Below are 24,468 nucleotides of genomic sequence, written 5' to 3'. Positions count from 1 at the left end.
AAGTCCCCATGTATTTTATATTGCAGAGACAGTTTGAACTTCACATTTGTAGCACATCATCTGCCGAAAAGCCTTGTACTTCTGTGGCCTGGGCATAAAGTTGTGGTGAGCTCAGTGTGCGGTACTGTGTTGCATAGATCTGTATTGAGTCATAGGTCTGTTAAGGAACTGAATGCTCATAAATGAGTCAATTATAAAAGTAAACAGTGACGTCAGTTGGTGGCAGTTCTAGCAGATTTTATGAAACGATAGGGTTATCACGCTTCACTTGAAACAGAAAGGTCTTAAAAGGGTGTTTGAAGGTACTCCCCAAATGTTCAAACAATAAGGTTAAGAACTTCCTTTCCCAAGGGATGATAACTATCAAAATATTATTGCAGTAAAGGTGAGTAATTAATGCCAGGAATGGATGTGACCCAAAGATGCCATCATCTTTTGGAAATTCAAAACTTGGGATGATCGGTATATTTCATTTTATTGTTGCAGTTATTTTTTAAATTTGGAAAGGAAAAATTAAGTTGTGCAGAACTCAATCATTCTTCAGCTAGTGGGTTTTAAGTATTTTGTCTACAAAGTGCTATAAAAAAAGAAATATTATGATGTATTTACCTATAAATAATTCACAATGCAATCACATTTTTAAAAAACTATTTATTTGTAATGGTCTGACTCTGTTCTGTATTAAGCAACTATTAACTTCATCTGCCTTTTCTTTTTTATAATATATTTATATCGACCAAAATTAAGATTTAAAATTAAAAGTTAATAATAACAAGTAGGGTTACAGACATTGTCCATGTCAGGTATCACAGGATCCATCTGAGCTAGGCTAATTCAAAGCACTTTGTTTTACTGTCAGGTTCCAGCTTTAACTTGTCCATGAACCATTCTGGACACTTGCAAGGGGAGGACTAAGGCAAGTGTGGGCGTTTGAGTAGGCAGCAGCAGGTGAGGAGTGGGAGGCAATACTGGAAAATTCAGGGAGAGGTTTGGATAAGATAATCCTTACTCTCCTCCTTCTACACAGAATTGGTAGAGAAGGCACCTTGACCTGCAATGCAGGTTTAAAATGCTTCAGGGATGCTCAGTCTTTCCAGCTGCTCAGATGTGTCTTGGGAGCTGCTAAGTCTAGTCTACCCTTGATTGGCTTGGAGTAGACTTGGGAGTGTAGGTTAATGGTTGGACTGGATGATCTTAAAGGTCTTTTCCAGCCTAAACGATTCTATGATTCTAAGTGACGACTGCTCCCTTTGCCCACCTTTATCCACAGCAGTGGGTACGGGCACAGGTGTAGGTGCTGCTCCGGCGGTTGGTAGTTAGCTTAGTGCCCCTTCTGAAACACTGCTCCATTTCTTCAGTGCTGGATGCTTTGTAGCAAAAGGGCTTGCCTTCAAACATGACCTAGCTAGAGCTTTATCAGAGGTTTTTCCATCATTTTTGCTGCTGCCAATCAGTATTCCCCAGTGCATGAGTCATATTAAGTACCAAATAATTTAATAATACTGTTACAGGAATTAGTGTAGCTCTGACAAAAGGAATAAATAAAAAAGCCTATAAGGTGAGAAAGCTTGGTTACTTCTTTCCAGACAGATTTTTCTCCTGAATCATGACAACAAAGCCTGGAGTATCCCAAACCAATCTCCTGAGGTATCCTTCTCAAATTAGTAAAAATTAGGCCAAGCCTGAACAGCTGCTTCAATATGTAGGATGCTGGTACTGCAGTTTAAGTGAAGACTGCTGTAAAAGGCTGAGTTTTTCTGTTTCAGCTGCATTATCGACATGTTTAATGCTAACCTTTCAGTAAATACATTTGTGTAAAATCTCTGATTATCCCATCTCTGTTATATCTGTGAGGGTCTCTATTAACTCTGCAAAAGTAGGACGTCCTTCAGGTTTCTGAAAAGAAAAGCGGAGAATAAATTTATATTAGCAAATTGATCAATTTTGCTATCAACCAGACTTCAGAAGATGGTTACAAGTACCTATGAGCTACCACATAAAAATTACATTTTTTTTTTTAATTAATACAAAAGAAAAGATCAAGTTTATCATTTGAGAGAAAAAAAAAATCATCTGTTCTTCATGACACCGGCAGCATGAGCACAGCCACTTTTCAGGGCATTCCTAAAATTTCTTTATATTTATTTCAATTCTGGACCAGAACTCCTATAGCATTTCTCCCCTGCAAGGGGTCACTGGAACGCACTACATCTCAGGAAACCATGATACTGAGGAATGTTTCCTGGGCTGTTGAAGAACGATCATCACTGTTGTATCCTTCGATGTATTGCAGCTCAGCATGGAACAAACTCCTGGGTGACAGCAGACAAGAGAAGACAGAACTTCTTCCCCATCCTCTCTCTGCTGGCTGGCATCCTGATGGATGTTTGCAGTAAGCAAGCAAGCTAGATGCAGTTGAGATTTCAGTCTCTAAAGCTTTTTTTACTCAGGGTCTAAAAATTTCACACAGAGTTAAAAGATGGGCAAGAAAGGAGACAGCGGTAGCAGCAAGGTTCCCCAGCTACCCTCAGTGTATGCCTGCTTATTTACATGAAAGCACTGCACACAAAGCTCTTCTGAAAGTACTTTTTGTCTAAAATTAAAGATTCATTTCCTGTAGATGCTAGAGAAGGAGGGACCTTAATGGATTACTCAGATGGAGAAGTTGATGAAATCAGTGTTTTGATATCGCTATAGAAAGAAATAGGTGCTGGAGAAATGGAGAAAGAACATCAAGTACTAAATCAGAATGGAGAGGGTGAAAGAGGTGCAGCCTAGGAGCTGTACTGATGTACAGAGGTACTGACATACACCTGAAAAACGGGGTTTAAAATCTGCATTTAGTGGGTGTGCCCACTTTGTATATGAATGTGTTAAGGTTATCATTCAGAGCAGAGCTAGAGAAAGCTATGCATGACACAGAGGTAGGAAAAAAGGTATTACATTTGACGCGGTAGAGAAGCAAGACAATAGTGGCATATTCAAAACCCGTGATGGTCTAAGACCTATTGTACCGACAGTGTGCTTTGTATTTACTAGATGCAACAGTCAAAAGAAACAGAGGCTTGTAAACCTAGGTGTGATTTGTGAAAAGCATAGTGAGAGATACTGAGGATGCCACAGATGTGAAATAAGGATTTAATGCCTCATTTTTTTAAGATTGCTTTTAGATCCACATTATGAATTAATAATAAATATTGCAGGAAAAAAAAAGGGCAACAAACCTCATGCCAACAGCTGTACATGACTTTGTACACAGTATGTGATGCCAAATGTGGTCGATAAAGTCGGTTACCCTGAGAAATCTCACGGACAACTTCAGAATTTGACTTACTTTCAAAAGGCATTTTGCCTTCTGTGAAAACTTCCCACATCAGTACACCTAGAAGCGAACCAAAATATTTAGGACGAAACAAAAACCCCAAACCCACAAGCTATTTAACAACATTAGCAGCACAAAAACCACTCCTGATTTTTTTTGTGTATTGCATGAAAACATGGGTGACGTGAGCTGGATGAAGACAGACTACCAAAAACATTTTCAACTGATACAATTCTGCTCTCTTTTAAGTCAGCTAAGATGGTGGTCCATGAAACTGAGATGAATATAATTTTGGCTAATGGAGACGTACCAAGAATGCACATTTCAGTCCAAATCTAATGTTCAGGCACAGAGCCTTTCTATTAAAAAACATACTCATCTAATATAGGCAAGATTTGAAAAATGGGAAGGACTCAAGCTTAAGATAGGTAGTGTCAGTAAAAAGTTACACTTTCTTAAATCACATCAGTAGTTCTAGGGAAGCACAGTATGTTGCACATTAACTTAATCAACTCACCAAATGACCAGACATCTGATTTGCTGCTATATTTTTTGAAATGAAAGACTTCAGGAGATGACCATTTGACTGGAAACTTGGCACCTGAAGAGCTGATATATTCGTCATCAATGACATACCTAAAGAATACGAGGAAACAGCATATATTTTAATGATAGTTAAATGGCAAGCAGTTCTGGCAACATTTCCACAGATGGTTCCATAAAAATTCCATAAAAATACAGTGTCAATTTAGAAACAAAGAAATGGTATCACTAATCTGATATAAAGTGCACACAGATACCCACACTGGAAGCTATGCACTTAAAGAGATTTCTGTTTAAATGAATGATTTCAATTGTTCATGACAAGTATGTCGGAATAAAACATTTTAATATGCTCTGTGAGACTGAAAGGATGGTTGCTGTTGTCATCTTCTGGGTATATCCCTATGCCATAGGCAGGAAAACCAGCAGCAATAGATAATTATTGTCTCTTTTTAAGAGTCCACTTTTTCAACCACTTGTACCCAAACACTACTGGCAGAGGGCTACAGTTTGTAACAGATGAGTGGAATCCACTGCCCTCACAGATGTTACTTCTGGCAAAGCAACACAGAAAGAAGTACACATACAAGGCAACAGCTCTTGCAGGTGCACTGGGAAGGTAATTTTCTTTGCCCAAGCTTATAGGAGCTGACCTTCCAGTTAAGGTGAAATTATATGCCCGATGCAGGCATTTATAGGGCAACATTTTAAAAGGCTATTAGACTGATTCCTACCTACATACAAGCTCTGTGCACATTTTCCTCAGTATTAATGTTCCTGAGCAGATGACAGATGTGTACTACACAACATTTGTTCTCACAAAAGGCATAATGCAAAGGCCCCTTTTAAACCACCTTTTAAAGGAGGTCACATTAAGAGAAATCATCTCTTCGTCTCCCTTTCTTATTTTGGTGCAGGAACAGAAAGATGAGAGGTTATTGGGTAAGGAACATACGAAATGACAGTACAAAATAACCAGTAGGGGCAGCTGTGTGAGCTCTGAATAATAAGATTGTGATCCTATCACCTCTCCATGGTCTTCCCGGGAGAGTGAGTACCTGTCCTAGAGCCACACCACTGGTCTCCACTTTTTGGCAGCAGTGAGCCATTCTGGTCCATTATTCTCAGACTGGATCCTGACAGACTTTGGGTCTCTTACTGTGTTTTCTGGTGCATTTGGATGAGTCCAGACCCCTGATATTGACCTACCCTTTTGTGGAGCAGTGCAACCAGCGGGCACTGCCATGGTCTAGGACAGCCTTTTGAAAAACAAGTATTTTAGTTATGAACTGCTGGGGTGTTGTAATCCTTAGGTTAGAAATAGGAGGCAAAGCCTAACGAAAGGTAAGCAGCATGGCTGTGCTGATGTCATGACTTGCAGCCACAGGGTGAATATCACCACCACCTCCTGCTCAGAGCCACGCGCTGCCGTTCAAGCTCGTCTGCCTGCAAAGTGAGCCGATTCAGTCTACTAATCCAGCAGAAAAAACAGCCAGTAAAACACAGAGGTGGAGAGCTTTGTGCTGGGCTTGCAAGGGGAAGGAAGGAGTGAGACAACCCTTTTGGGTAGCAGTCTGTCATTTGGTCAGCTCAGCACATCCTCTGGGGGAAGTCTGTGAGGGCAGAGCTACGTTTCTCTGGTCTGTGCTTGTCAGAGTGCCTTTTGCTCTCTTTCTCCATGTTTGGCTGGTCCTGTCATTAAGCAGAAAAACCACTTCCCTGCTAGAGCAGTACACATCACACTTCCTGCCCGCCCTGCTGGTCCTCCCTGCCTCCTGCCTGACCTACTCAGCTGCTGCCACCTCTAAAGGTCAGCACCAGCATCCAGATCTGTCCCTAGGGACCTTCTGTCCTCCCTGCTGCTCAGAAAAATTGGGGAACTTGTTTCTTCAAGCTTCTGGCATCCTTGTGCACGCTGGGTGTTTCTCTGTCCATCAAGTACTTCTGAAGTTTGCTTACTTGCCTTACACTCACCAGTAGCAAGAGGAGGACACAACATCCAGTTCATGGTACAACAGTTAAACAACATCGTAATTTCCATCAGAATTCAAAAATTGACCGCAGTGGGATTCCCCAAATCAGCAAAGCAAACAATGAGGTTAACTCAAGGTCATGCTGCAGCTGACTGAGAATAGGTACTCACTAAACCCGCACCAGTGGCCTCATACCTCGCCATGCCAAAGTCGGATACTTTAACGACGTGCTCAGCATTCACTAAACAGTTTCTTGCAGCCTGGGGAAAATGAGAGAAACATATCTGAAATCTGTGCTAAAGCATTTTAAGAAAAATACGACAGCTGATTATTTTTCTTTCAGCTCATACTGTTTATATTCTAAAAGGGGATGAGTGTCTTGGTCAAAAATATAAGCGAATTTCTGGCTTTGAGTCAATGAACATGTTTTGCTACTGTGTAGCTACACACTCATAGCATATATCAGCTAAAATGCTTGTAGTATGAGTTGCAATATTTTGACATATTGCTGCATGGTGAAAGAAATTTTAGGCTTCAGAGTCTAGTTATCCAAGCAGGTATCTTCCTGAACACTAGTATTAGGACACTCAATGTGAATTTTTAAAAATGTTTTGTGACTTTTTCAGTACAGAAATCAGGAATTTCTTGGAAATTTTCAAGATTTTACATTTCTTCAGGCAACAAGGGAGGAGAGCAGGAAGATTTCCTCTCTGCATCCAGATGCAAGCATTGAACAAAAAGCAGAGAGTAAGGAACCAAGTTCTTCTTCTGTGGTTTCCTGTGTATGAGGGGTAGGGCAGAAAAGCCACCCAAATATCCCAGCATCAAGGTAAGTCAGTAGGGAGCAGAAAAAATGTAGATAGAAAAAGATTTTTGTTTTTTAAAAAAAAATCCTTGTTGTTGCTGTCTTGCTCTAATTTTGGTTGTGTTGTGATCACTGCATGATACTCTTGTATTGGGATGTCCTAACACTGGCCTGCTCCAAGCTAATATCCCCATTTTCTCTGACTTCTCTTGATTATCAAGTAGTTTTTCCAGCTGTCCACAGACAAAAGAACAGCTGAAAAGTTTCAGTTTACAGGCAGGAAAACACTATTGGCTTCTTAGATCCTGCAGGGCTGAAGCCTTACAGGACATATTAGTGTCCCATAAAATGCAGTGGCATGTTCTGTACTGCCAGTATTTACCAAGAAGTTCAGAAAAGCTATTGTACTTACTAAATCACGGTGAATAAAGCCATTTCTTTCCAGGTATTCCATCCCTTCACACACATCCTGGCACATGCTCAGCAGTATGTCTCTGCCGAGTTTCCCTCGCCTTTGCCGAAGGTAGTTGAGCAGGCAGCCATTTTCCATGAATTCAGTCACGACGTAGAGAGGCTTGTGGTGTGTGCACACTCCATAAAGCTGGACCAGCTTCGGGTGGGAGAGTTTCCTGTTTAAACTTACATTTTAGACAGGCTAGCATTTGTCCTTGGCAGGTCACTACACCTTTGATTCTCACGATGGTTTCGAAAAATATTTTCAGTACTTGATAAACAGTATTCAATTCAAGTGGTCTCAGAGTTGTCCCACTGTCTAACACATTTCTGCCTACAATTTCCTCCAAAAAGTGTACTCTTTGAATTCATAATCGTTCATCAGTTATATAAATGCAGTGAATGCCAAGCTTGATTTGGATGATGTGAAATGGAAAGGCCTAGCTATGCCTGGCTTTCAGGGAGGGGACATGACCCTGCAAGGGTTCTTTTCTTCTGGGCTGTGCCAAGACCCAGACTGGATGTTTCCCTAATTTACAAAATTGGCAGAAATGGTAATATAGTTTCTCAAAAGCTTTAGTTAGGTATGAGCTCTGCCAGTGGTCCTAGAGGCAGTGAATTATGGATGAAAGAATAGTTGTAGCACCACATTTATTTATCAGCACATATCAGTATCAACTGTCAGATATAATAGCTTTTGTACTTACATCATCACTTTGGCCTCCTCGATGAAATCATCTTCAGACATTGCACCTTCATTAATTGTTTTGATGGCAACCTTGATGGTTGCTTTCCATTTACCCAGCTGAACGACTCCAAACTGCCCACGCCCAAGTTCTTTCATGAACGTCAGTTCAGATGGGTTTAACTCCCAGTCCTCTGTAAAAGCAACCCAATATGTTACAACAGTCAGGTCAGCTTTCCTGAGCCATGTTCCAGGAGACACGCCTTGCTATTTGCAGTTAATGCATGCAGTAAAACATCACAATTGTTCATCAGCTATAGCAGGAGTTTTAAATATCTGAAAATTCCCAGGTGCTCATATATGTTTATATGTGAGTGTTATTTTACAGCTTGTAGAATGTGATTAGTGTTTAAATTGCTTAATGGGGGAATGTCTGAGGCTTGAAGATAACACAAGTGTTTGGCTTTGATTATATATGAGAACTTTTCTGGCATTATCATATGTGATGTTGAACTCTGAACCAGTTCTGGATGGATAGTATTGCTACAGAAATAGTAACTGGCTGCCTCTATCGTAATAACAAAATAGTTCTGCCCTTCAGAAATATTAAGCCTTGAGATTAATGGGAACACTCACAGGAAAGATAATGAATTCTGGAGGTTCCTGTCATCAGCCAGATGATATGAACTTCCTGATCTATATACACAAAACAGGCATTTATTGCTTCTTTTCTAATACTGTGTAAGATTTCATTCTTATTTTTAAAACTTGCAGAACTGACAAGGAAAATCTTCCCCATAAATATTATTCATTTCAATTTCCTAAGCATTTCAATAAATCAGCCTTTGAAAAGCTATTAAATGTACATTTGAGTCTTAGGAAAGACTGCTTAGAAAAGTCCAGATATCTCTGAAAGGCACTGGTGGTTGTAACAGAACCACAGCAGTCGCTGAACAGAATGACTCAAGTCGGGTGTCTCATTTGGTACTGACACTTTACGAGGAAATGAGTGTTTCTGGTGAATATGCAGCTGCTTATGTGTTTCTTATTACTGGGAAATTTCACAGATACAACTTAATTCTTAGCTGAGTGAATGTGATCTAAATTCTTGCCTAGGCAGATACCTAAATCTCCACCAAAAGAAGATAAAAAATTTACCATAACTAAATCCTGCTGTTGCTGGTGAAGAACATCCAGCTGATCCAACTGGATGTCGGAGACGAGTGATAAGACCTGTAGGGGACAAAGCAACAATATTCTGTTGACCAATTACTGCATTTTAAAGTACACTATATCATACCTCTTCTGAAACAAAAATATTTGGAATCTGATCTACATTTCTTATTTCTTGAAGTTACTTTTGTTTACAGCTTGTTCAGATAAAACACTACAGTGAGAAGAAATGGAGGAAGACTATTCAATAGGGCCCTGACTGCAAAAGTGTCTATACTTTCATACAACCAAAAGTGATACTCTTGCTTGTTTGTATGATGTTAGCGATCTTAAATACGATATTATATCACCCACCTAAGCACTTTCTTCCAGCACGATTCCTCAGGATTGTTTCCCATTGCAAGAAATATTTTTGTGTCTGTCATTCATTTTCTTTGAATCATGAGCCCACAGTACCAGTGATTACATCCCTCACCAAGGAGTCCCTACGTTCATTCATTCTTCCCACTGTTACTTTCATGTCCTGTTCTGCTTCATGTGTTTCCTACAATCCTTCTCCCTCCAGCAAAAGGCTCTGTCCATTCCCATACCTTCCTTCCTCACTAGTGCGAGGAATCACTGTGTGTTTTCCTACCTCCACTCATTCAGGGTAAAAACATTTGATATTGTATTAAAATGATGGGCAGAACCAAGGTGAAGGGCATTTTTTAATGCTAAAAATTATAAAAGGCCAACAATTAGAGATGGCTAACTCTGGTAGGCTGCAAACCAGTGTTAGAGAGTCCTTGTGCTCCCTAATTCTACCTTTGATTGTTTGTGGGGTGGGGTTTTTTGCCAAAATCAATAGAATGCTGCCTGCTGATGCACAGCGTAGCTCCTGCTTTTCTTAAATTGTATGCATGCGAGTCCTTGTTGCAGACAAGGAAAGAATTCTGATCAAATTTCATCCAAGTCCCATTTAGTCAAATATGAACCAAGAGAATACAGAGCAGGTAAATACATTAGGCTGCTAGCTTTGTGAAATTCATTTAATACATGTAGACGAGTTTGTGGGTTCCCTTTCCCCAGGGTATATGCACACTACAGCTATGACTTTGGCAGAAAGGATTATGGCATATTCAAATTCATTACCAATAGAAAAACTTGTATCTCTTTTTATAAGGAAAATATTAGAGGAGAGCGATTTCCAGTCTGTCAAACTCCTGAGGAGCTTCAAATCATCTGTTGTAAAACCTTATCAGCTTGCATGCATTACCTGCAGCATTGTGTTGATGATACTCAATGAGTTCAGGAACAGATGAAAAAAGGTATTTCTCTGCTACATAATATTGTCCCAAGTGGTTTTTCTTAATTTGATAATGTCGAATATCTCCATTATGACTTCTGAAATCAACAAAGGATTATAATTTTCACTAAAATTTCACTAAAAATAATTTTATATATTATATATATATTATATATTATAAAAATACTATAAATCTGCTTAAATTTCACTTTGAAAGAAAGCACCAAAAAATCTGAAAACTTGGGATACAATTTTCAACTTAACATGGCTGTATGTAGCTGGGATAGCATTTCGGGGAAAAAAATAAGACTCCCTGAGTGGATCTCTGTCCCAGCTTTGGGAGATATTGCACAAGTATTGTTGCATCCATAAGAAATAGCTGTAGCATTTAACAGATGTTCCTCCTAATTCAGCACTTATTTGAGTCTAAGCTTTTAAAATTTAAAAGGTTCTTCATTACCTGAGTTTCCCCCCAAAAGTTAAAAACATATTCATGTATACTGTGAGATTACATTTTCCGTTCTGCTTCTCAAAAGACTCCTCACTGGAGCTTTTATTTGGTACATTTACTTTTTTGTATTTCTCCACATTACCTGTCTGTCTTGCTTTCTGTACATTTTGCTGCCCAACTACCCCTGCTTTCTGCAATATTCAAAATGAAGAGGTTAGGTTTGCATTTCAGGCTGGAGGTGGTTGCTGAAAGTTGGTACCCTACTGCAAACATGAGCCTGTGCCTAGCACAGGGGGTGGCAGGGAGGGCTTGCCCCACCTTTCTGAGGAGCAGAGAGAGAGAGGAAGAGGGTTGTGGTAGCAGCAATGCCTTTTGCTTGCTCTTCTCACCTCTGGCTTGCTCTAAGAGGAGGAGAAGGAAAGCAGACGGCACTGATGCAGGAGGATGTAGGAGGGCTGAGGGAGATGGGTATAAGGCAGCTCGAGAAGGGATAAGTCAGCACTGTAGGTGATTGCTACAGATGTGGGGGAAAAGCGAGTCCTGTGGCAGTCCTCCAGCAAAAGTAGTAAAGACTGCACAGCGTGGAGGTGAGGTGATTTTAGGAGAAGAACAGGAGAAGTTTGGGGACAGCAGTCTGGGATGAATTTACAGTGTGCAGAGCCTGCAGAGAAGGGAAGCAGTTTGGTGTGGTGGCTGAAGGCTGTGGTGGCATGGTGTGGCAGCCATGGCACTTCATGTACAGAGAGAAGCAAGAAGATGCAAATGTAAGGTCTTATTGCCTGCATTATGTGGGTGGGATGCACAGCTTTCACAGCAGAGTATTTGTGGATTTCAATGAGTGCAGTTAATCTTGTCTTGGCAGGACATTTGCATCCTGACACCCAGATCCACTGCCCACCATCAACGTTTCTGCACACAGGGTAATTAACTCTGCATGAACAGCATCCCAGCGGTTCCCTGGTCCTGTGCACTGCATGTCCAACCTACCCACTTATCCCAAGGATTTCTTCTATCACTTCTTGATTCAAACCCTGACCATTCAGAGCAACTCACCCTTTAGCCCTTGAATACATGGACAGCGTAAAAAGCCCCTGTTGGCTTGAATCTCTGACAACAAATGCACCTTCTTTAGCCTGAAAAGAAATCCAAGTAGAGTTATTTTCTGCTTTTGAGCTTAAATAATCCTCCCCTGAGATAGGCTTGCAGCTGATTACCAAATTCTGCAGAATACCTATGACTACTTAGGAGGGGGATAAAGCAGTGGAGAACAGGAATTGATAGCCAGGTAGATAGCAGACCAAAATTAACCAAGGGAAAATACTAAGTGCCAGGCAATTTCTTGGAATTAAATAATTTAGGTGAATTATACTCATCAGTGTGAAGTAGTGAAAATGCTTTGATTTGTTAAAAAAATCAAATTGAACAAATCACTAAAATAAAATACTGTAAAGCAGTTCTATCTGAAATGTTCTTCTCTGGTCTGTCTTGCCCAAGCCCTGTGTTAGTCCTTGAGCAAAGACCTAATGAGTTTAACTGAGTTAGGCACTTTGGTAACTGATAGGGGGTAGAACGCAGTATGGATTGCTTGCTCTATACATAAGGAAAATGCAGGGGTTTTGTTAAGCTCTGCTAACCTTGCTAACTTACTTAACTTACTACATGGATTTCAGTCTTCAATGTTTCATACAAAAGACAAGCACAGTAAACCACACACAATTCAATTTATCTAGTGTCGAAAATCTACATAGAATTTGCTGGGGCTACAACTTAAAACTCTGTGAAGTCTGAATAGCCTGCACTGTACACTTACCCCAGAAAGCCTTTTTATTTTAAAGTACTCTCTCTCCTACTGCGCACCAAACAGATTTGGATTTGACTGTGGTAACGCTCTTGATGCTTCTATTGATAGATCTTTCTAGATATTGTTAGCTCTTGGTATAAACTGAGTTACCTTCTGGCGCAAGAGAAGTTCTGCCTGGTTTCTGTTTATGTTTTTGCAGTACCACCTGCAACAAGGAGATAACCTATCCTTTAATTTCAGCCAGTAAAAATTAACGTTTACTCTGTTTTACAAAAGTAATCCATCTTAACAGTTGCACTATTCCCAGTCCAAAAACCCAAATAGAACTATTGTTGTGTATAAGCATTACTTAATTTGGAATTACTTTATTAGACCACTGTAAATATGACAACTCTTTTCCCCATTCACTGTGATGAAATATGAGCTCAAACAAAAGAAAACCCAGGAAACAGTTACACCAAACTGTGATGAAATTTACAGTCCCATTCGCTGCATTGAGACTCTGTTCTCTAGAATTTTGCAGAATTTTACTCTTCTCTCCAGTAAATTAGGTTGAAGTAATTGGAATTAGCTTCTAGTCAATTAATTACATGTTCACAACAGGAAGAGATCAGAATATAGAAACATGATGTAGTGAGCCTACAGAAATAGGAAACATCTGGATTCTGACAGTCTGTTTTATGCAAATGAATGTTGTTGAAGTAATCAGTGTTTGTAACTTCACGTTGCACTGAGCTAAAAGTTCCAAATCAAAATGGTTACTTCATTCTAAGAGTAATGCTTTGTAACAAAAAACCCAGAGCTTTCAATAACCATCTTTTCATGTCTAATAAAGACTGAAGGATCAATCGCTAAAATGTATTCACTCCAATCCATTTTCAGAAATGAAAGCATGATTATAATTTTCAAGGGTACTTACTCATATGTTTCTAAATTACTTTTCTTGTTCTCAGTAACATAGTTGCTGGGAATTAGACCTTCATTCCTGAAATGACATATTGAGGATAGTTTAGATTGGATATTAGGAAAAATTCTTCACTGAAAGTGTTATCAAGCATTGGAACAGGCTGCCCAGGGAAATGGTTGAGTCACCACCCCTGGAGGAATTTAAAAGATGTGTAGACGTGGCACTTAGGGACATGGTTTAGTGGTGGACTTGGCAGCGCTAGGTTAATGGTGGACTCGATGATGTTAAAGGTCTTTTCCAACCTAAATGATTCTATGATTCTGTTATAGTATGGTGCAAAATGTTAATAGGATTAAGATATGCATCTTCCTTTTGTTGAATTATAAAGGTTACTTATACTATTGGCTATGCCATTAGATACTGAATCCCAACATGGGAACTGAATAGAAGTCTGAGTCCTTTCATCCCAGGCACAATCTTTCTGCCCCACAACTGTGGATGGCTACTGAAATGAATAAATCAGCTGGAATAAGATATTTATAGAGTGCTGAGAGCAGCATTTTAATGAAAATTTTCAAGTCAAACCACAAGAACATTTAGAAAAAAATGACATTTCTTCTGAATCAGAAGCCACTCCCTTTATTTCTAACCTTGTAACTATATAAAGCTTTTTTGTTTAAGTGTGGAGTGTGTGCTTGCGTATATATACAAAATAATAATCCAGTGGACTCTCACTACAAATATGAATTGAGAAAAAACATTTACAGGTATTTGAAGGAGAAATCTAAATGAAAAGGAAACAGTTATTATATAGCATATAACCATTCCCAGCATGACAGCATAGGATACACTGAAGAAAATGCAAAGGAGAAAGGGGAACGACATGAAACAAACGTAAATGTGGAAAGGATCCTAACTGAAATTATCTAGCTCTCTAAAACATCCAGGAATTTTGGGTCAGGGATTTTGTTTCAGGCACATGTCTTAATAATCTCTATGCTCTTTATGAAGTGTTTATACATATACACTGCATTGTAAAGCACTTGCAGCTTGGAAAGCTGAATTTGCACATGGCTCAGAGCCCAGTGATTCACACGGTCCTCAAACATCCTTATGTTGCTCAGGAAATTACTGAGTCTAGGACTTAACTCTGAATTCCCAACAGATTCCAGATTCCCCACCCATTTCTGAGGTGCCAAAAACTGCTGAAAGTCTGCCCAGTCAATCCGTGTGCCTTGTACATAGCTGAACACTTTCAAACCTGCCCCTAAATTGTTGCACCTCTCATTCTATCTGCCTGCTTTTGCAGGGGTTGTTTTAGGTTTTTCTTCTTTTTGTGTAGGGAGTGTGTTCAGAGAAGGGCAACAAAGCTGGTGAAGGGTCTGGAGCACAGGCCTTATGAGGAGCGGCTGAGGGAACTGGGGTTGTTTAGCCTGGAGAAGAGGAGGCTGAGGGGAGACCTTATCACTCTCTACAACTACCTGAAAGGAGGGTGTAGCGAGGTGGGTGTTGGTCTCTTCTCCCACGTAGTTAGCGACAGGACGAGAGGAAATGGGCTCAAGCTGCACCAGGGGAGGTTTAGATTGGATATTAGGAAAAATTTCTTCACAGAGAGGGTAGTCAAGCATTGGAACAGGCTGCCCAGAGAGGTGGTGGAGTCCCCATCCCTGGAAGTGTTCAAAAAACGGATAGATGTGGCACTTCGGGACATGGTTTAGTCTAGTCTACCCTTGATTGGTTTAGTGTGGACTTGGTAGTGTAGGTTAATGGTTGGACTGGATGATCTTAAAGGTCTTTTCCAACCTAAACAATTCTATGATTCTATGAAGTAGATGCCTACTCTCTTACCCATGTTGGTCTCTTGCCTTCCACCAGTGGGGATCATACTGTTCAAGGATAATATATTCTTCTGACTTCTTGAGCGGTAAATCCAAGGGTCCTCTAGCAAAAAAGTCATAGAGTGCAATAACTCTGGGTTTTTTTGTGTAGTCTTCCAAGGCCTCAGCAGGTAAAGGAGGTAATGGCTTGTTCTTTAACTGCAATTGCCTCTTACGCTGGTGAAAAAAAAAAAGTATCTTTCATAATTAGTCTTTTCTCCCTACTATTGTTTGCTTAATTCCCCTGATATTATACCATCTCAGTAACTAAAAGGATTTCATCGTGGACATTACTCCCCCTTGTAAAGCACTATCACCTCATCACTTGTAAAACAGCAAGATTACATTTGAATAGTTTGGTGTAGAAGCCAAAACAACAATGGAAAGTACAATGAATAATAAACGAGCTATCTACCTAATTAGGGTGACTTCTACATGATATGAATGGTGGGGACAACTCCTCAGGTGGTGCAAAAGCAAAGCCACATTGAAATCAGTGCAGTTACAATGTCTGGAAATTCGGTCATTTATCCGGAGAATTAACACGGAGGGCGCTGCAGACTTTCTTTGGAAATCAGCAGGAACATAATCATTTTCTTTTGCATCAAGTTAGGTTCTAGCTTTGCACTTAGTTACGCTTTGAAAGCTCAGATTATTCAACTTAGATCAAGTAAAACTGAGGTGGATGTTTCACATGCCACCTGAGCAAGGCGAGCTTGCATCTGCCCAACAGGGCAGTCCCACCCTTCCCACCTCCATCACCCAAACCCAGAGGTGGGAGAAGGAACCACCCATGACAGAGAGCTTAGGAAACCTCACTGTGACCCCGTATTGACATCAGCATGAATCTTCAAATACCTTTACTCTATAATTTTTATGCAATGAATTACATGCTCAAGAGTTAGTTATTCCTCTGCTGCTTCTGGTACTGAGATGCCATATGGTACATCACTTCAATTCTCTCTTTTCACCTGCCAAAACGTTGCTTACCCTGCACTTCCAAGCAGATGCATAGGAAACATCTGGTTCTGAGGCTGAGTACTGGGTCACCAGTCCAGTATCAGGGTCCAGGTTCATTTTTGTTCTCATTGCTCTGATTTTGAAAAACATGAAGTATTAGTGTGAATACATATCTATAAATATTCACATAAAAATATTTATTCATGGATATATATGCCTGCCTTCATATTAGGGATATGCAGGGTAGAGCTTCTTTAAACTTCAGTACAATTAGCAGTTCTACTGAAAACAGAGGGATTTTTAAAAGTCCTTTATGTGTAGATACTTTGATCATCCTAATTGATGAAAAGCTTAAGCATTTCACATACCTTTTTTGCACTGTGCAGCAGCAGCAGCAGCAGAAAACAGACTGGATGGTGTGATCTGTGAATAAGAACATTTCCCAGATTTGCAGTGTTCCTGTTTGTTTGTTTACATAACTTACAGAATTAAGGACTACCGTATGTTCTTAGCCCCATTATTAGCTCTGTCTTGCTGTGAGATATCTAGCAAATCATTACAGCTGAATTTGCATCCACCAAAGACAGCAGACTTTTCCCGCCGCCCCATCTATTTGCTCCCACTGTTTCCCTTGCTATGTCTTAGCAATTATGAGGCCATGTGATGAGTTAAATCAGCTCACTAAATCAGAAAAAAAAAAAAAAAAAAGACCTTGTCAGCCAGATCAGTACCAATCTGACTGATCACATCACCCCATGCAAGCTCTAACCAGTGCAATAAAGGGGAGGACAACATCATCAGGGACAGGAGATGAAGAACTGTCCCTTTCAGCAATAACATAACTTTTAGAACATTCAAGTTAAATACAAAACCACACTTGCACAACAAGCTTTTTCTTATTGTGAAGTTTATTAAAGGAGACATGCTACATTCAATTCTTTGAATTAATTCAGATTTTCCTGTTTCTGTTGCAGCCATTAATATAATATATGCATTAGCCCAGGGTTAAATGCTACCAAAGACGTGCTTTACACTTACGTGCCAAGTGGTTGATAATCCTTGAGAAAAATACGCTGGACATGTCATAACATACATCATACATTTACAGAGAAATCCATCTAGTGTATCATGTATGAGCAGCAGAGAGGATATGGTATTAAATAGGTCAGAAAGCATTAAGAAGATTTGAATGAGGTAAATACATGGTTGACATCTGCTCTGATCCACTTCTACTCATGCTGAGACCTACTTTCCCCCACTTGTGTTCCCATGGCAGTTTAAGCCAAGCTGTGGCAGCTATGGTCCCATCCCCTTTCCCTCTGCACTGCTGCTCATCTCATCTCCAATGGAGCGAGACGGGACGCTAAACCAGTGGGGAATCACTCTCTGCTGGGTCGGCTCCCTGAACCGTGTCACCGTCATGCATCTGCCGGTGGGCAGGGAGGGCAGCAGCACCAGCAGGCTGGGCTCAGGCTCCCGGGTGCAATGCATGCTCTCTTAGGAAGCATGAGAGCCAGGCATGCAGAGACAAGGCTCCAGTCATATTCAGCTACAGACAGAAAATAAACTTTATATCCCATTCCCGAGTTTTCTCTGCCACAGAACAAAAAGACACCTCAAAAAGTTATTTGAAATAGAATATCTGAGGTCCCAGTATTTTGTTGTTTTATCTTTCACAAGGTATGTCTTTCTCCCACCAGTGTCTTCCACTTTATTTCTTTTTCTCTCACGGCACTTTTGGCTTGTTGATCCTAATGACTTAATCCAGCCTGGAATAAATAGGATGTCCCTTCTGGTGTTCTGTAAGACTTTTTGCCAATGCCTATTACCAACATTTCAGCCAAGTGTGCTGAGAGTATGCATCCGAGCACTCAAAACATTAAGCAACCTTACTACATGATGAAAATGTAATTATTTTCTCTATGAAGGTACCTAATTAGCAAATCTTGCACTAATAAAAGGAGAATGTCAGACATCAGAAAGATAAGATCAAAACTAGTTCTTAGCTGGAAGAGGAAGAGACCTGTCTCGTGTTTTGGTTAGAGTGTTTATCTTGAAAGTCATGGGGCAATTTCCCTTAGACTGTTGCATCCTGTGAAGAACCTATCGTGTGGGAAGCTGGTGAGCCTGCATTAATCAGAAGACACTATCAACTGTTTGATAAAAGTTTCCACTGACGGCTATGCAAACTGCAGCGACTACAAATACCCAAGCCAGCTGACACCAACAATTTTCTTTAAAGAAACCAGGCTGAAAAGATATGGGCAACGCAATTTATTTGCTGTATAATTTTCCAGTGTACATTAAACTGTCCCTTAGTTGTTTAAAATTATAGTGGCTGAAGTTTGCCTGAAAGTGGTCTCTAGCGTTGTTTTACTACAGCGTTGAGATTATTAATGTTCTAGGTAAGAACAAGGTTGGCATGAAAATCACTTTTAAAAAGTCAGCTGGGAATTATTTCTGGTTTATTACCAGTGCTTTTTTGTTCCCCCAAAACCCCCATAAATTCAAGAGTAAAGTAGTGTCATGGTGTTAAGGAGTGAGTGTCTCTAAAGCAATATTAATTAGTGCCTTGGAAGCATATTGCATGACAGTGCGGTCTTGCAGGTACTGTCTTTTGAGGAAGTTATGGCAATTTCATTAGAAAAAAGGTTGTTAAAAATTACATGCCACTTACCAAACCTTCCCAAATATCTTGGGAAGGAATTGTGTTTGTCCCCTGACCTACACTGTGTTAGGTTCCCATTTCTTTTTATAATTGCTTCTGTGTTCCATAAACAGCGAACAACATGGGTGAAAAAATTCTTGGGTTTCTTTTACTTCAGCCAGTGCCACGAAGTTTAATCAATGTTTATAAAGTATTTAGTGAAGTACAAAAAGGAATATGACATTTGAAAGCTTGTCTACTTCTTCTGATTAAACCATCTAGTCCAATTAAATATTTTATTCCTCATTAGACAGCTTGCTTACCTTATAGAACACTTACCAGAAATATTTAGAAGCAGCACTGCATGGTTTCAGTGTGACCCAAGAATGATCTTGAATAAGATTTTAAGATTTGGCTGTTAGCACAAAAGCGAGGGGTTCAGACCAATGTTATGGACATGTAATTCTGTCTTGCTTTTCTTTATGAGCACAGTGATTTGAATAAATTTATAGTGTAAGCTCAATAATCCTTTTTGCCTTCAGTGAATTTCAGACTTGCTCTGTCAATGGATGGTTTTCATGTTTGACCCCCCTCCTTTTACTATGCTAAAAGCAATTAGCAATAAATGAATGTATGTGATGTTTTTTAAAATATGATATTAAGTATTTAGTCTCTTGTCGTGTCCATAGAACCACAGAAAAGATATAGGTTAAAGCTTTCATTATAGTGCTTCCTGGGACATGTGCTTCATTTGGTGAGTGATTTTTCCAAGGCTGGAGTGTCCAACCAATTAAAGATCACAAAGTATGACCAGGTTCTGCACGCAAAAAGTGAAGGTTCAGATGAGACTAAGGCCATGAGCCCATGCTGAACTGGATTGCTGTGTCCTGAGGAGCAGCACAAACTTTGCACAGTTCTGCAAAGTTTGTTTCTCCTCATTCTCCTTATTGGGGTATTTTAAGTGTCAAATCATGCCCTATCAATCCATCAGATATTTATCCTCCTAAAAAGCATTTCCATCTCTTTGAAAACAAACCCATCTTTACACATCTGTTCTCGGCAACCTCATCGCTTCTGAAATTCTTTTGTCCACACATTACTCCTAGAGCACTTGCGGAAATAACTCAGTAGAAATTAATAAAAGAATAAATTATAGCAGTGCAATCTGTTAATTTCTGTTCAGAAAATTGTCAGGTCTGCTGGGAAACATTATCAATGAACACAGAACTGTAGAATCCTAGAATGCTTTGGGTTGGAAGGGACCTTTAGAGGTCATCTAGCCCAACCCCCCTGCAGTGAGCAGGGACAGCTTTAACCAGATCAGGTTGCTCAGAGCCCCAGCCAACCTGACCTTGAATGTTTCTAGGGATGGGGCCTCTACCACCTCTCTGGGCAACCTGTGCCAGTGCTTCACCACCCTCATTCTAAAAAAATCTCTTCCTTAGATCCAGTCTAAATCTATTCTCCTTCCGTTTTGTGGAGCTAAGCCCTGCTTTAGTTAAATTTAATTAAGTCAGGAAGTTTTGACCTGATGGATTGGAATTTCAGCATCTCAGGCAAAGACCTTTGTATTGACCTATACATTTTACATCCTCCCTAGTCACCAGTAAGCTTCTTGCACAATACTTTTTCTCCCCTTGATTAAAATAATATTTTTTGAGTTCCTAACTCACTACGGAAAGGCCCAAAGTTGCTCTGTGATGCTGTTTTAGAAAGACTTGGCCAACACTTGCAAATGGTGAAGGCTTTGATACACTGAATGAATAATTTGATTAAACCGGCTCACATCTCGACCTTCTGCTGGTGGCTGAGGAAGATGTTTACGCTGAGGGCTGCCTCCAGGTGCCACAGCCATGTTCACGGCAGTGCTACAGGAAGCCTGCGTTTCCTGCCTGAAGCTTCTCACAGCTACACACACCCTCCTGTGACTCAGGCTCTTCCTTCCTTTCTCTTTTCTTCTATTCAACAGCCATCAGGCAAAATAAGAAATAATAATAATTTTGAAACCCCTGCATTTTAATGCAAAAAATTGCTATCTTTTAAAATGCAAATAAGAATTTGAAAATAGATTCTTCAAATTTACTCATTGTTTTAAATATTTCTTCTTGATTTTCCTTTCTGCTACATCCTAACTCAAATCACTGAAATAAATGGAACTATTCTATCTGATTTCCTTTGATTTTGGACCAAGGACCTTTTGTTAAGCAAAACACTCCGGATCTGTCAAAGGGTGTTAGAGTCACATACCTATTAGCAGGCCTTGACCCCCTGGTCCCTAACTCAAGTAACCGCACTGAAAAGTTCATAAATTAAAAATTAATCAGTGGTGCTATCGGTGAGAGTTGTGTTTCAGCAAGGAAATTGCATTTTGGATTCCATATTTTGAAGAGAACAGAGACACCAATAAGATTTACCATATTATGAATGAAAAACTGCTTTGGACAGGACACAGGGAAGAAATATAGGCTAACAGAAAGAACCATCCCATAATTTTTAACAGTAAATTATTTTTTGAAGTCTGTTAAAATGAAGTACTTACGGACCTATCATTATTTTCAGGCCCCACTTCTCTGTTCCCTACATAACCAAAAATTTTCCCAAAACTTCCAGAAAAAGTGGGCAAGTCTTGATTCTTTTAAATCCACAGGAAGGAAGGTTTCCCCAGCATCCACAGCCCCATTAGACCTCTCAGCCCACACTTCCCTGAGTTCTATCAAAACATAAGCTAATAAAAACACATTTGGCTTTGATCGCCAGGGTAAGTCATCACAGACAAAGTCAGTAGCTTAAAACCTACGTTTAAATCAAACAAGATGAGTATTTGAGCTGTTGAAACTAGAATTTGCTGAATCTTCCTTCTTCAATTGTGTGGAGAATTAGTATCTCTGATTTCTGATGAAAGCTTGCAACCTCAAAGTTCAGCCAATTCAACAAATAGTTTAAGACAGGAACAAAAAAACGTAGCCCATTTCACTGCTCATGTCTTTTTCCTTCTGGAAACAACTATATTAGGAGGAAGATGCTTGTTTTTAGAACAGTGTCATATTATCTCCCCGGTGAGAGGTTAACAAATACGACTCCCAACACTAGCACAAAGCCACGATAGCCTATCGAATTCTGATGCCCAAAATCAGACCTTTTAGCATGCACGGTTTTGAAATAAGAAAAGATAACCATGGCAAGAGAAGCATGGAGATGAAGTGGAAAAACTAGGAAACTGGTGTTGAAGCTAGCCTGAAAAATTTGCAGCTGACATTTTGATAACAAACCTAGAGGCCTGAAAACAAATTCATCTGTGCACAAGGGAGCAACTGGGATGCTAAAGGAAGAAGAACAAGATCGGTCAGCTGTCAGGAACAGCTGTTTGCTTGAGAAGCTGAAAGAGTCCCATGAAAACAGACAAGGGAGAGTGAAAACACGCAGGTCCTTTGAGATGGTCCACTGCTGCCAGTAGCTGTCCTTATAACATCCCATAACACCCAGCAGTATGCTTTGGGTTGATACATTGTCTGTATAGGTGGCCAATTCATACACCTTTATATGTGCCATCTTCCTCCTGTCTTCAGTTGTAACTCGCTCTAATTTGCGGGCATGGGGAAGATACAAGCAACAAGTTAGAGATTAATTTTTATGATTTGCATTTTATAATTTTATTATTTCATGGGTTTCTTGGCTTAAGCTTCTTTTTCTGATTCACTGTTTCTCAAAGCACTACTAATTTTGAAAGTGCTGTAGTCCATGTCTTAAGACTTGCACTCTTCTATCATGTTTTGCACGGAGTTCTTGCTCTTGCAGCAGGTTAACTGTGTTAAACGCTACAAACTCAGCTTCACCCATCAAACCCAAATCTTTACTGTAACACACAGTATGCCTCCTGATCTGGTATGTCTGTCAGTTTTCAACAGTACTAGAAAATCAATAATCTAGTAGAAAGGCACAGTATAGTTCGCTTCAAAAAATACTTTAAAAGACAAGCTTTCAGATTTTCACATGTGCAAGCTGAGGCTTTCTATCCTTCCTGTGAGTTAATTCCGCTCTGGAGGAAAGACAGCTCTAGCTCTACCAAACTTTTTATTCATGTCAGCATATGTACATGCTTTTAAGGATGGCACATAGGAATATCTCCCTATCTGTATGTAAAAGCAGTTGCTTTGCTGATTCCATCATACAATGGATCCATATTTGTGCAGTAATTTTCAAAGTCAAGGCAAGCAGTCTGAACAGAGATCACCTGAGCAGTGCAAGAGAAAGCCGGTTGGTATTTTTATGGCAATAATTAAATAGCTCATTTGCCAAGTACGCTGCCGCTGCACAAAACAAAACTGCAAGATGAAAATACATGGCCCAGTTTACTTACAGGTAGAAAGAATCATGTCTGGTTGTCCACTTATATTCAAATGAAAATGCAAACCTCTCTTCATCAGTTGTTCCAGTAAAACAGCCCTAGTTGAGCTCTTCACTCTGATATGAAACATGATAAACCACAAATACTGCTTGACTCCGCCTACTTACCTTTTTTAAAAAAAAGTCCCAGAGTAGATACTAATCTCACATCTGTTTAAAAAAAAAAAAAAAGGTGAAAAAAAAGTGTTGCTTTCTAGTATCAAACACATATTTTACAGAAAAAAATTATTAAACTGTAATCACTGTGGCTATTAAAAAAAAAGGAAAAAATACAGTGGATGTAAATCACAGCATTTGGTTCTGTTCAGATGAATTTTTGACCCCAAAATTTGAAAAAAACCAGTTATAATAAAAAGGGGAAGAAGGACTGAATTTGCTTAAGGATGAGCGAGCTCATCCAGAAGAAATGATGGTGTGGTATTTCAACTTGCCTTTGAAGACATCGAGAGAGTCAGCAAGACAGCTGCCTCCAGAGGTGTTCTGATCCTTTCCAAAATTAACCATCTAAGGCTACATTCAACTAAAAAAATTCTTTCATCTAAAAACTAGGTGCCTCACAGTTCCTGGCATCCTAAGTATTAAACCCAATGGCAGGTATGCAGAAATTATCCTCAGGTACTGGGAAGAGGCAGACAAAGGGGTCGGATTCAAAGCACCCATGTCAATGAGGAAACTGCTGCCAAAAGTCAGCAGTTAGCTTGTGTTTTATCATATAAATTAATAATAAATATATAATTACTGTATGGAAACAGGTTTAAGGTTCATTGGAAACTATTAATCTCCTGATTTTCCTATGCTTCGTTTGGGTTTTAAGGGAAACACTGTAGAATTCCTCATGACATAGTGTTGAAAGTGTTGGCAATGCCATACTTTGCACAGTCTTCACTACGAAACTGGGGTGCAAAGGAGCAGTTAGGGAAGGAAAGATGAGCTCGGCTTACCTCAGATCTTCCATGTCCCTTCTTCTACCACAGGTAGAAACCCCTAGATTTTCCCCTTTAACAATCCATGTGATTGGTAGAGGTTGGGTAGTTTGGACTTAGCACTTTGACAGGTTTGTTTGCATAGTTGCAATAATCTTCTGAGATGTTGTCATTAAGAAAAAGGAAATAGCAATTTAGATCTTTTCTGACAGCTTGTAACTTTTCAATGGAATAGCATGAGAAAAAGAAAACATTTCTT

The 24,468-nt window shown here is 39.7% G+C and overlaps 1 protein-coding gene across 2 annotated transcripts; it reads right to left on the bottom strand.

Moving 5' to 3' along the window:
• Positions 1-1,237: 1,237 nt before the first annotated feature.
• Positions 1,238-23,432, bottom strand: TXK (TXK tyrosine kinase). Of its 2 annotated transcripts, none has more exons than XM_075709951.1 (15): positions 23,395-23,432; positions 16,604-16,658; positions 16,266-16,368; positions 15,247-15,452; positions 13,411-13,476; positions 12,642-12,696; positions 11,744-11,823; positions 10,210-10,337; positions 8,940-9,014; positions 7,804-7,975; positions 7,056-7,272; positions 6,034-6,098; positions 3,840-3,958; positions 3,225-3,382; positions 1,238-1,896 (listed from the first exon to the last, which is right to left on the bottom strand). In XM_075709951.1, the coding sequence occupies exons 3-15, from the start codon at positions 16,362-16,364 to the stop codon at positions 1,828-1,830; spliced, it is 1,509 nt and encodes a 502-aa protein (XP_075566066.1). In that variant the 5' UTR covers positions 16,365-16,368; positions 16,604-16,658; positions 23,395-23,432; the 3' UTR covers positions 1,238-1,827. The 2 variants fall into 2 exon arrangements, with proteins under 2 accessions (XP_075566066.1, XP_075566065.1); XM_075709950.1 differs by lacking the exon at positions 23,395-23,432 and adding an exon at positions 23,240-23,328.
• Positions 23,433-24,468: the final 1,036 nt, after the last annotated feature.

Source organism: Pelecanus crispus, chromosome 4 (genome assembly GCF_030463565.1).
Source record: "Pelecanus crispus isolate bPelCri1 chromosome 4, bPelCri1.pri, whole genome shotgun sequence".
NCBI lineage: Eukaryota > Metazoa > Chordata > Aves > Pelecaniformes > Pelecanidae > Pelecanus > Pelecanus crispus.
Note: the sequence above shows the minus strand (reverse complement) of the source record. Positions and strands in the feature narration are given on the sequence as shown.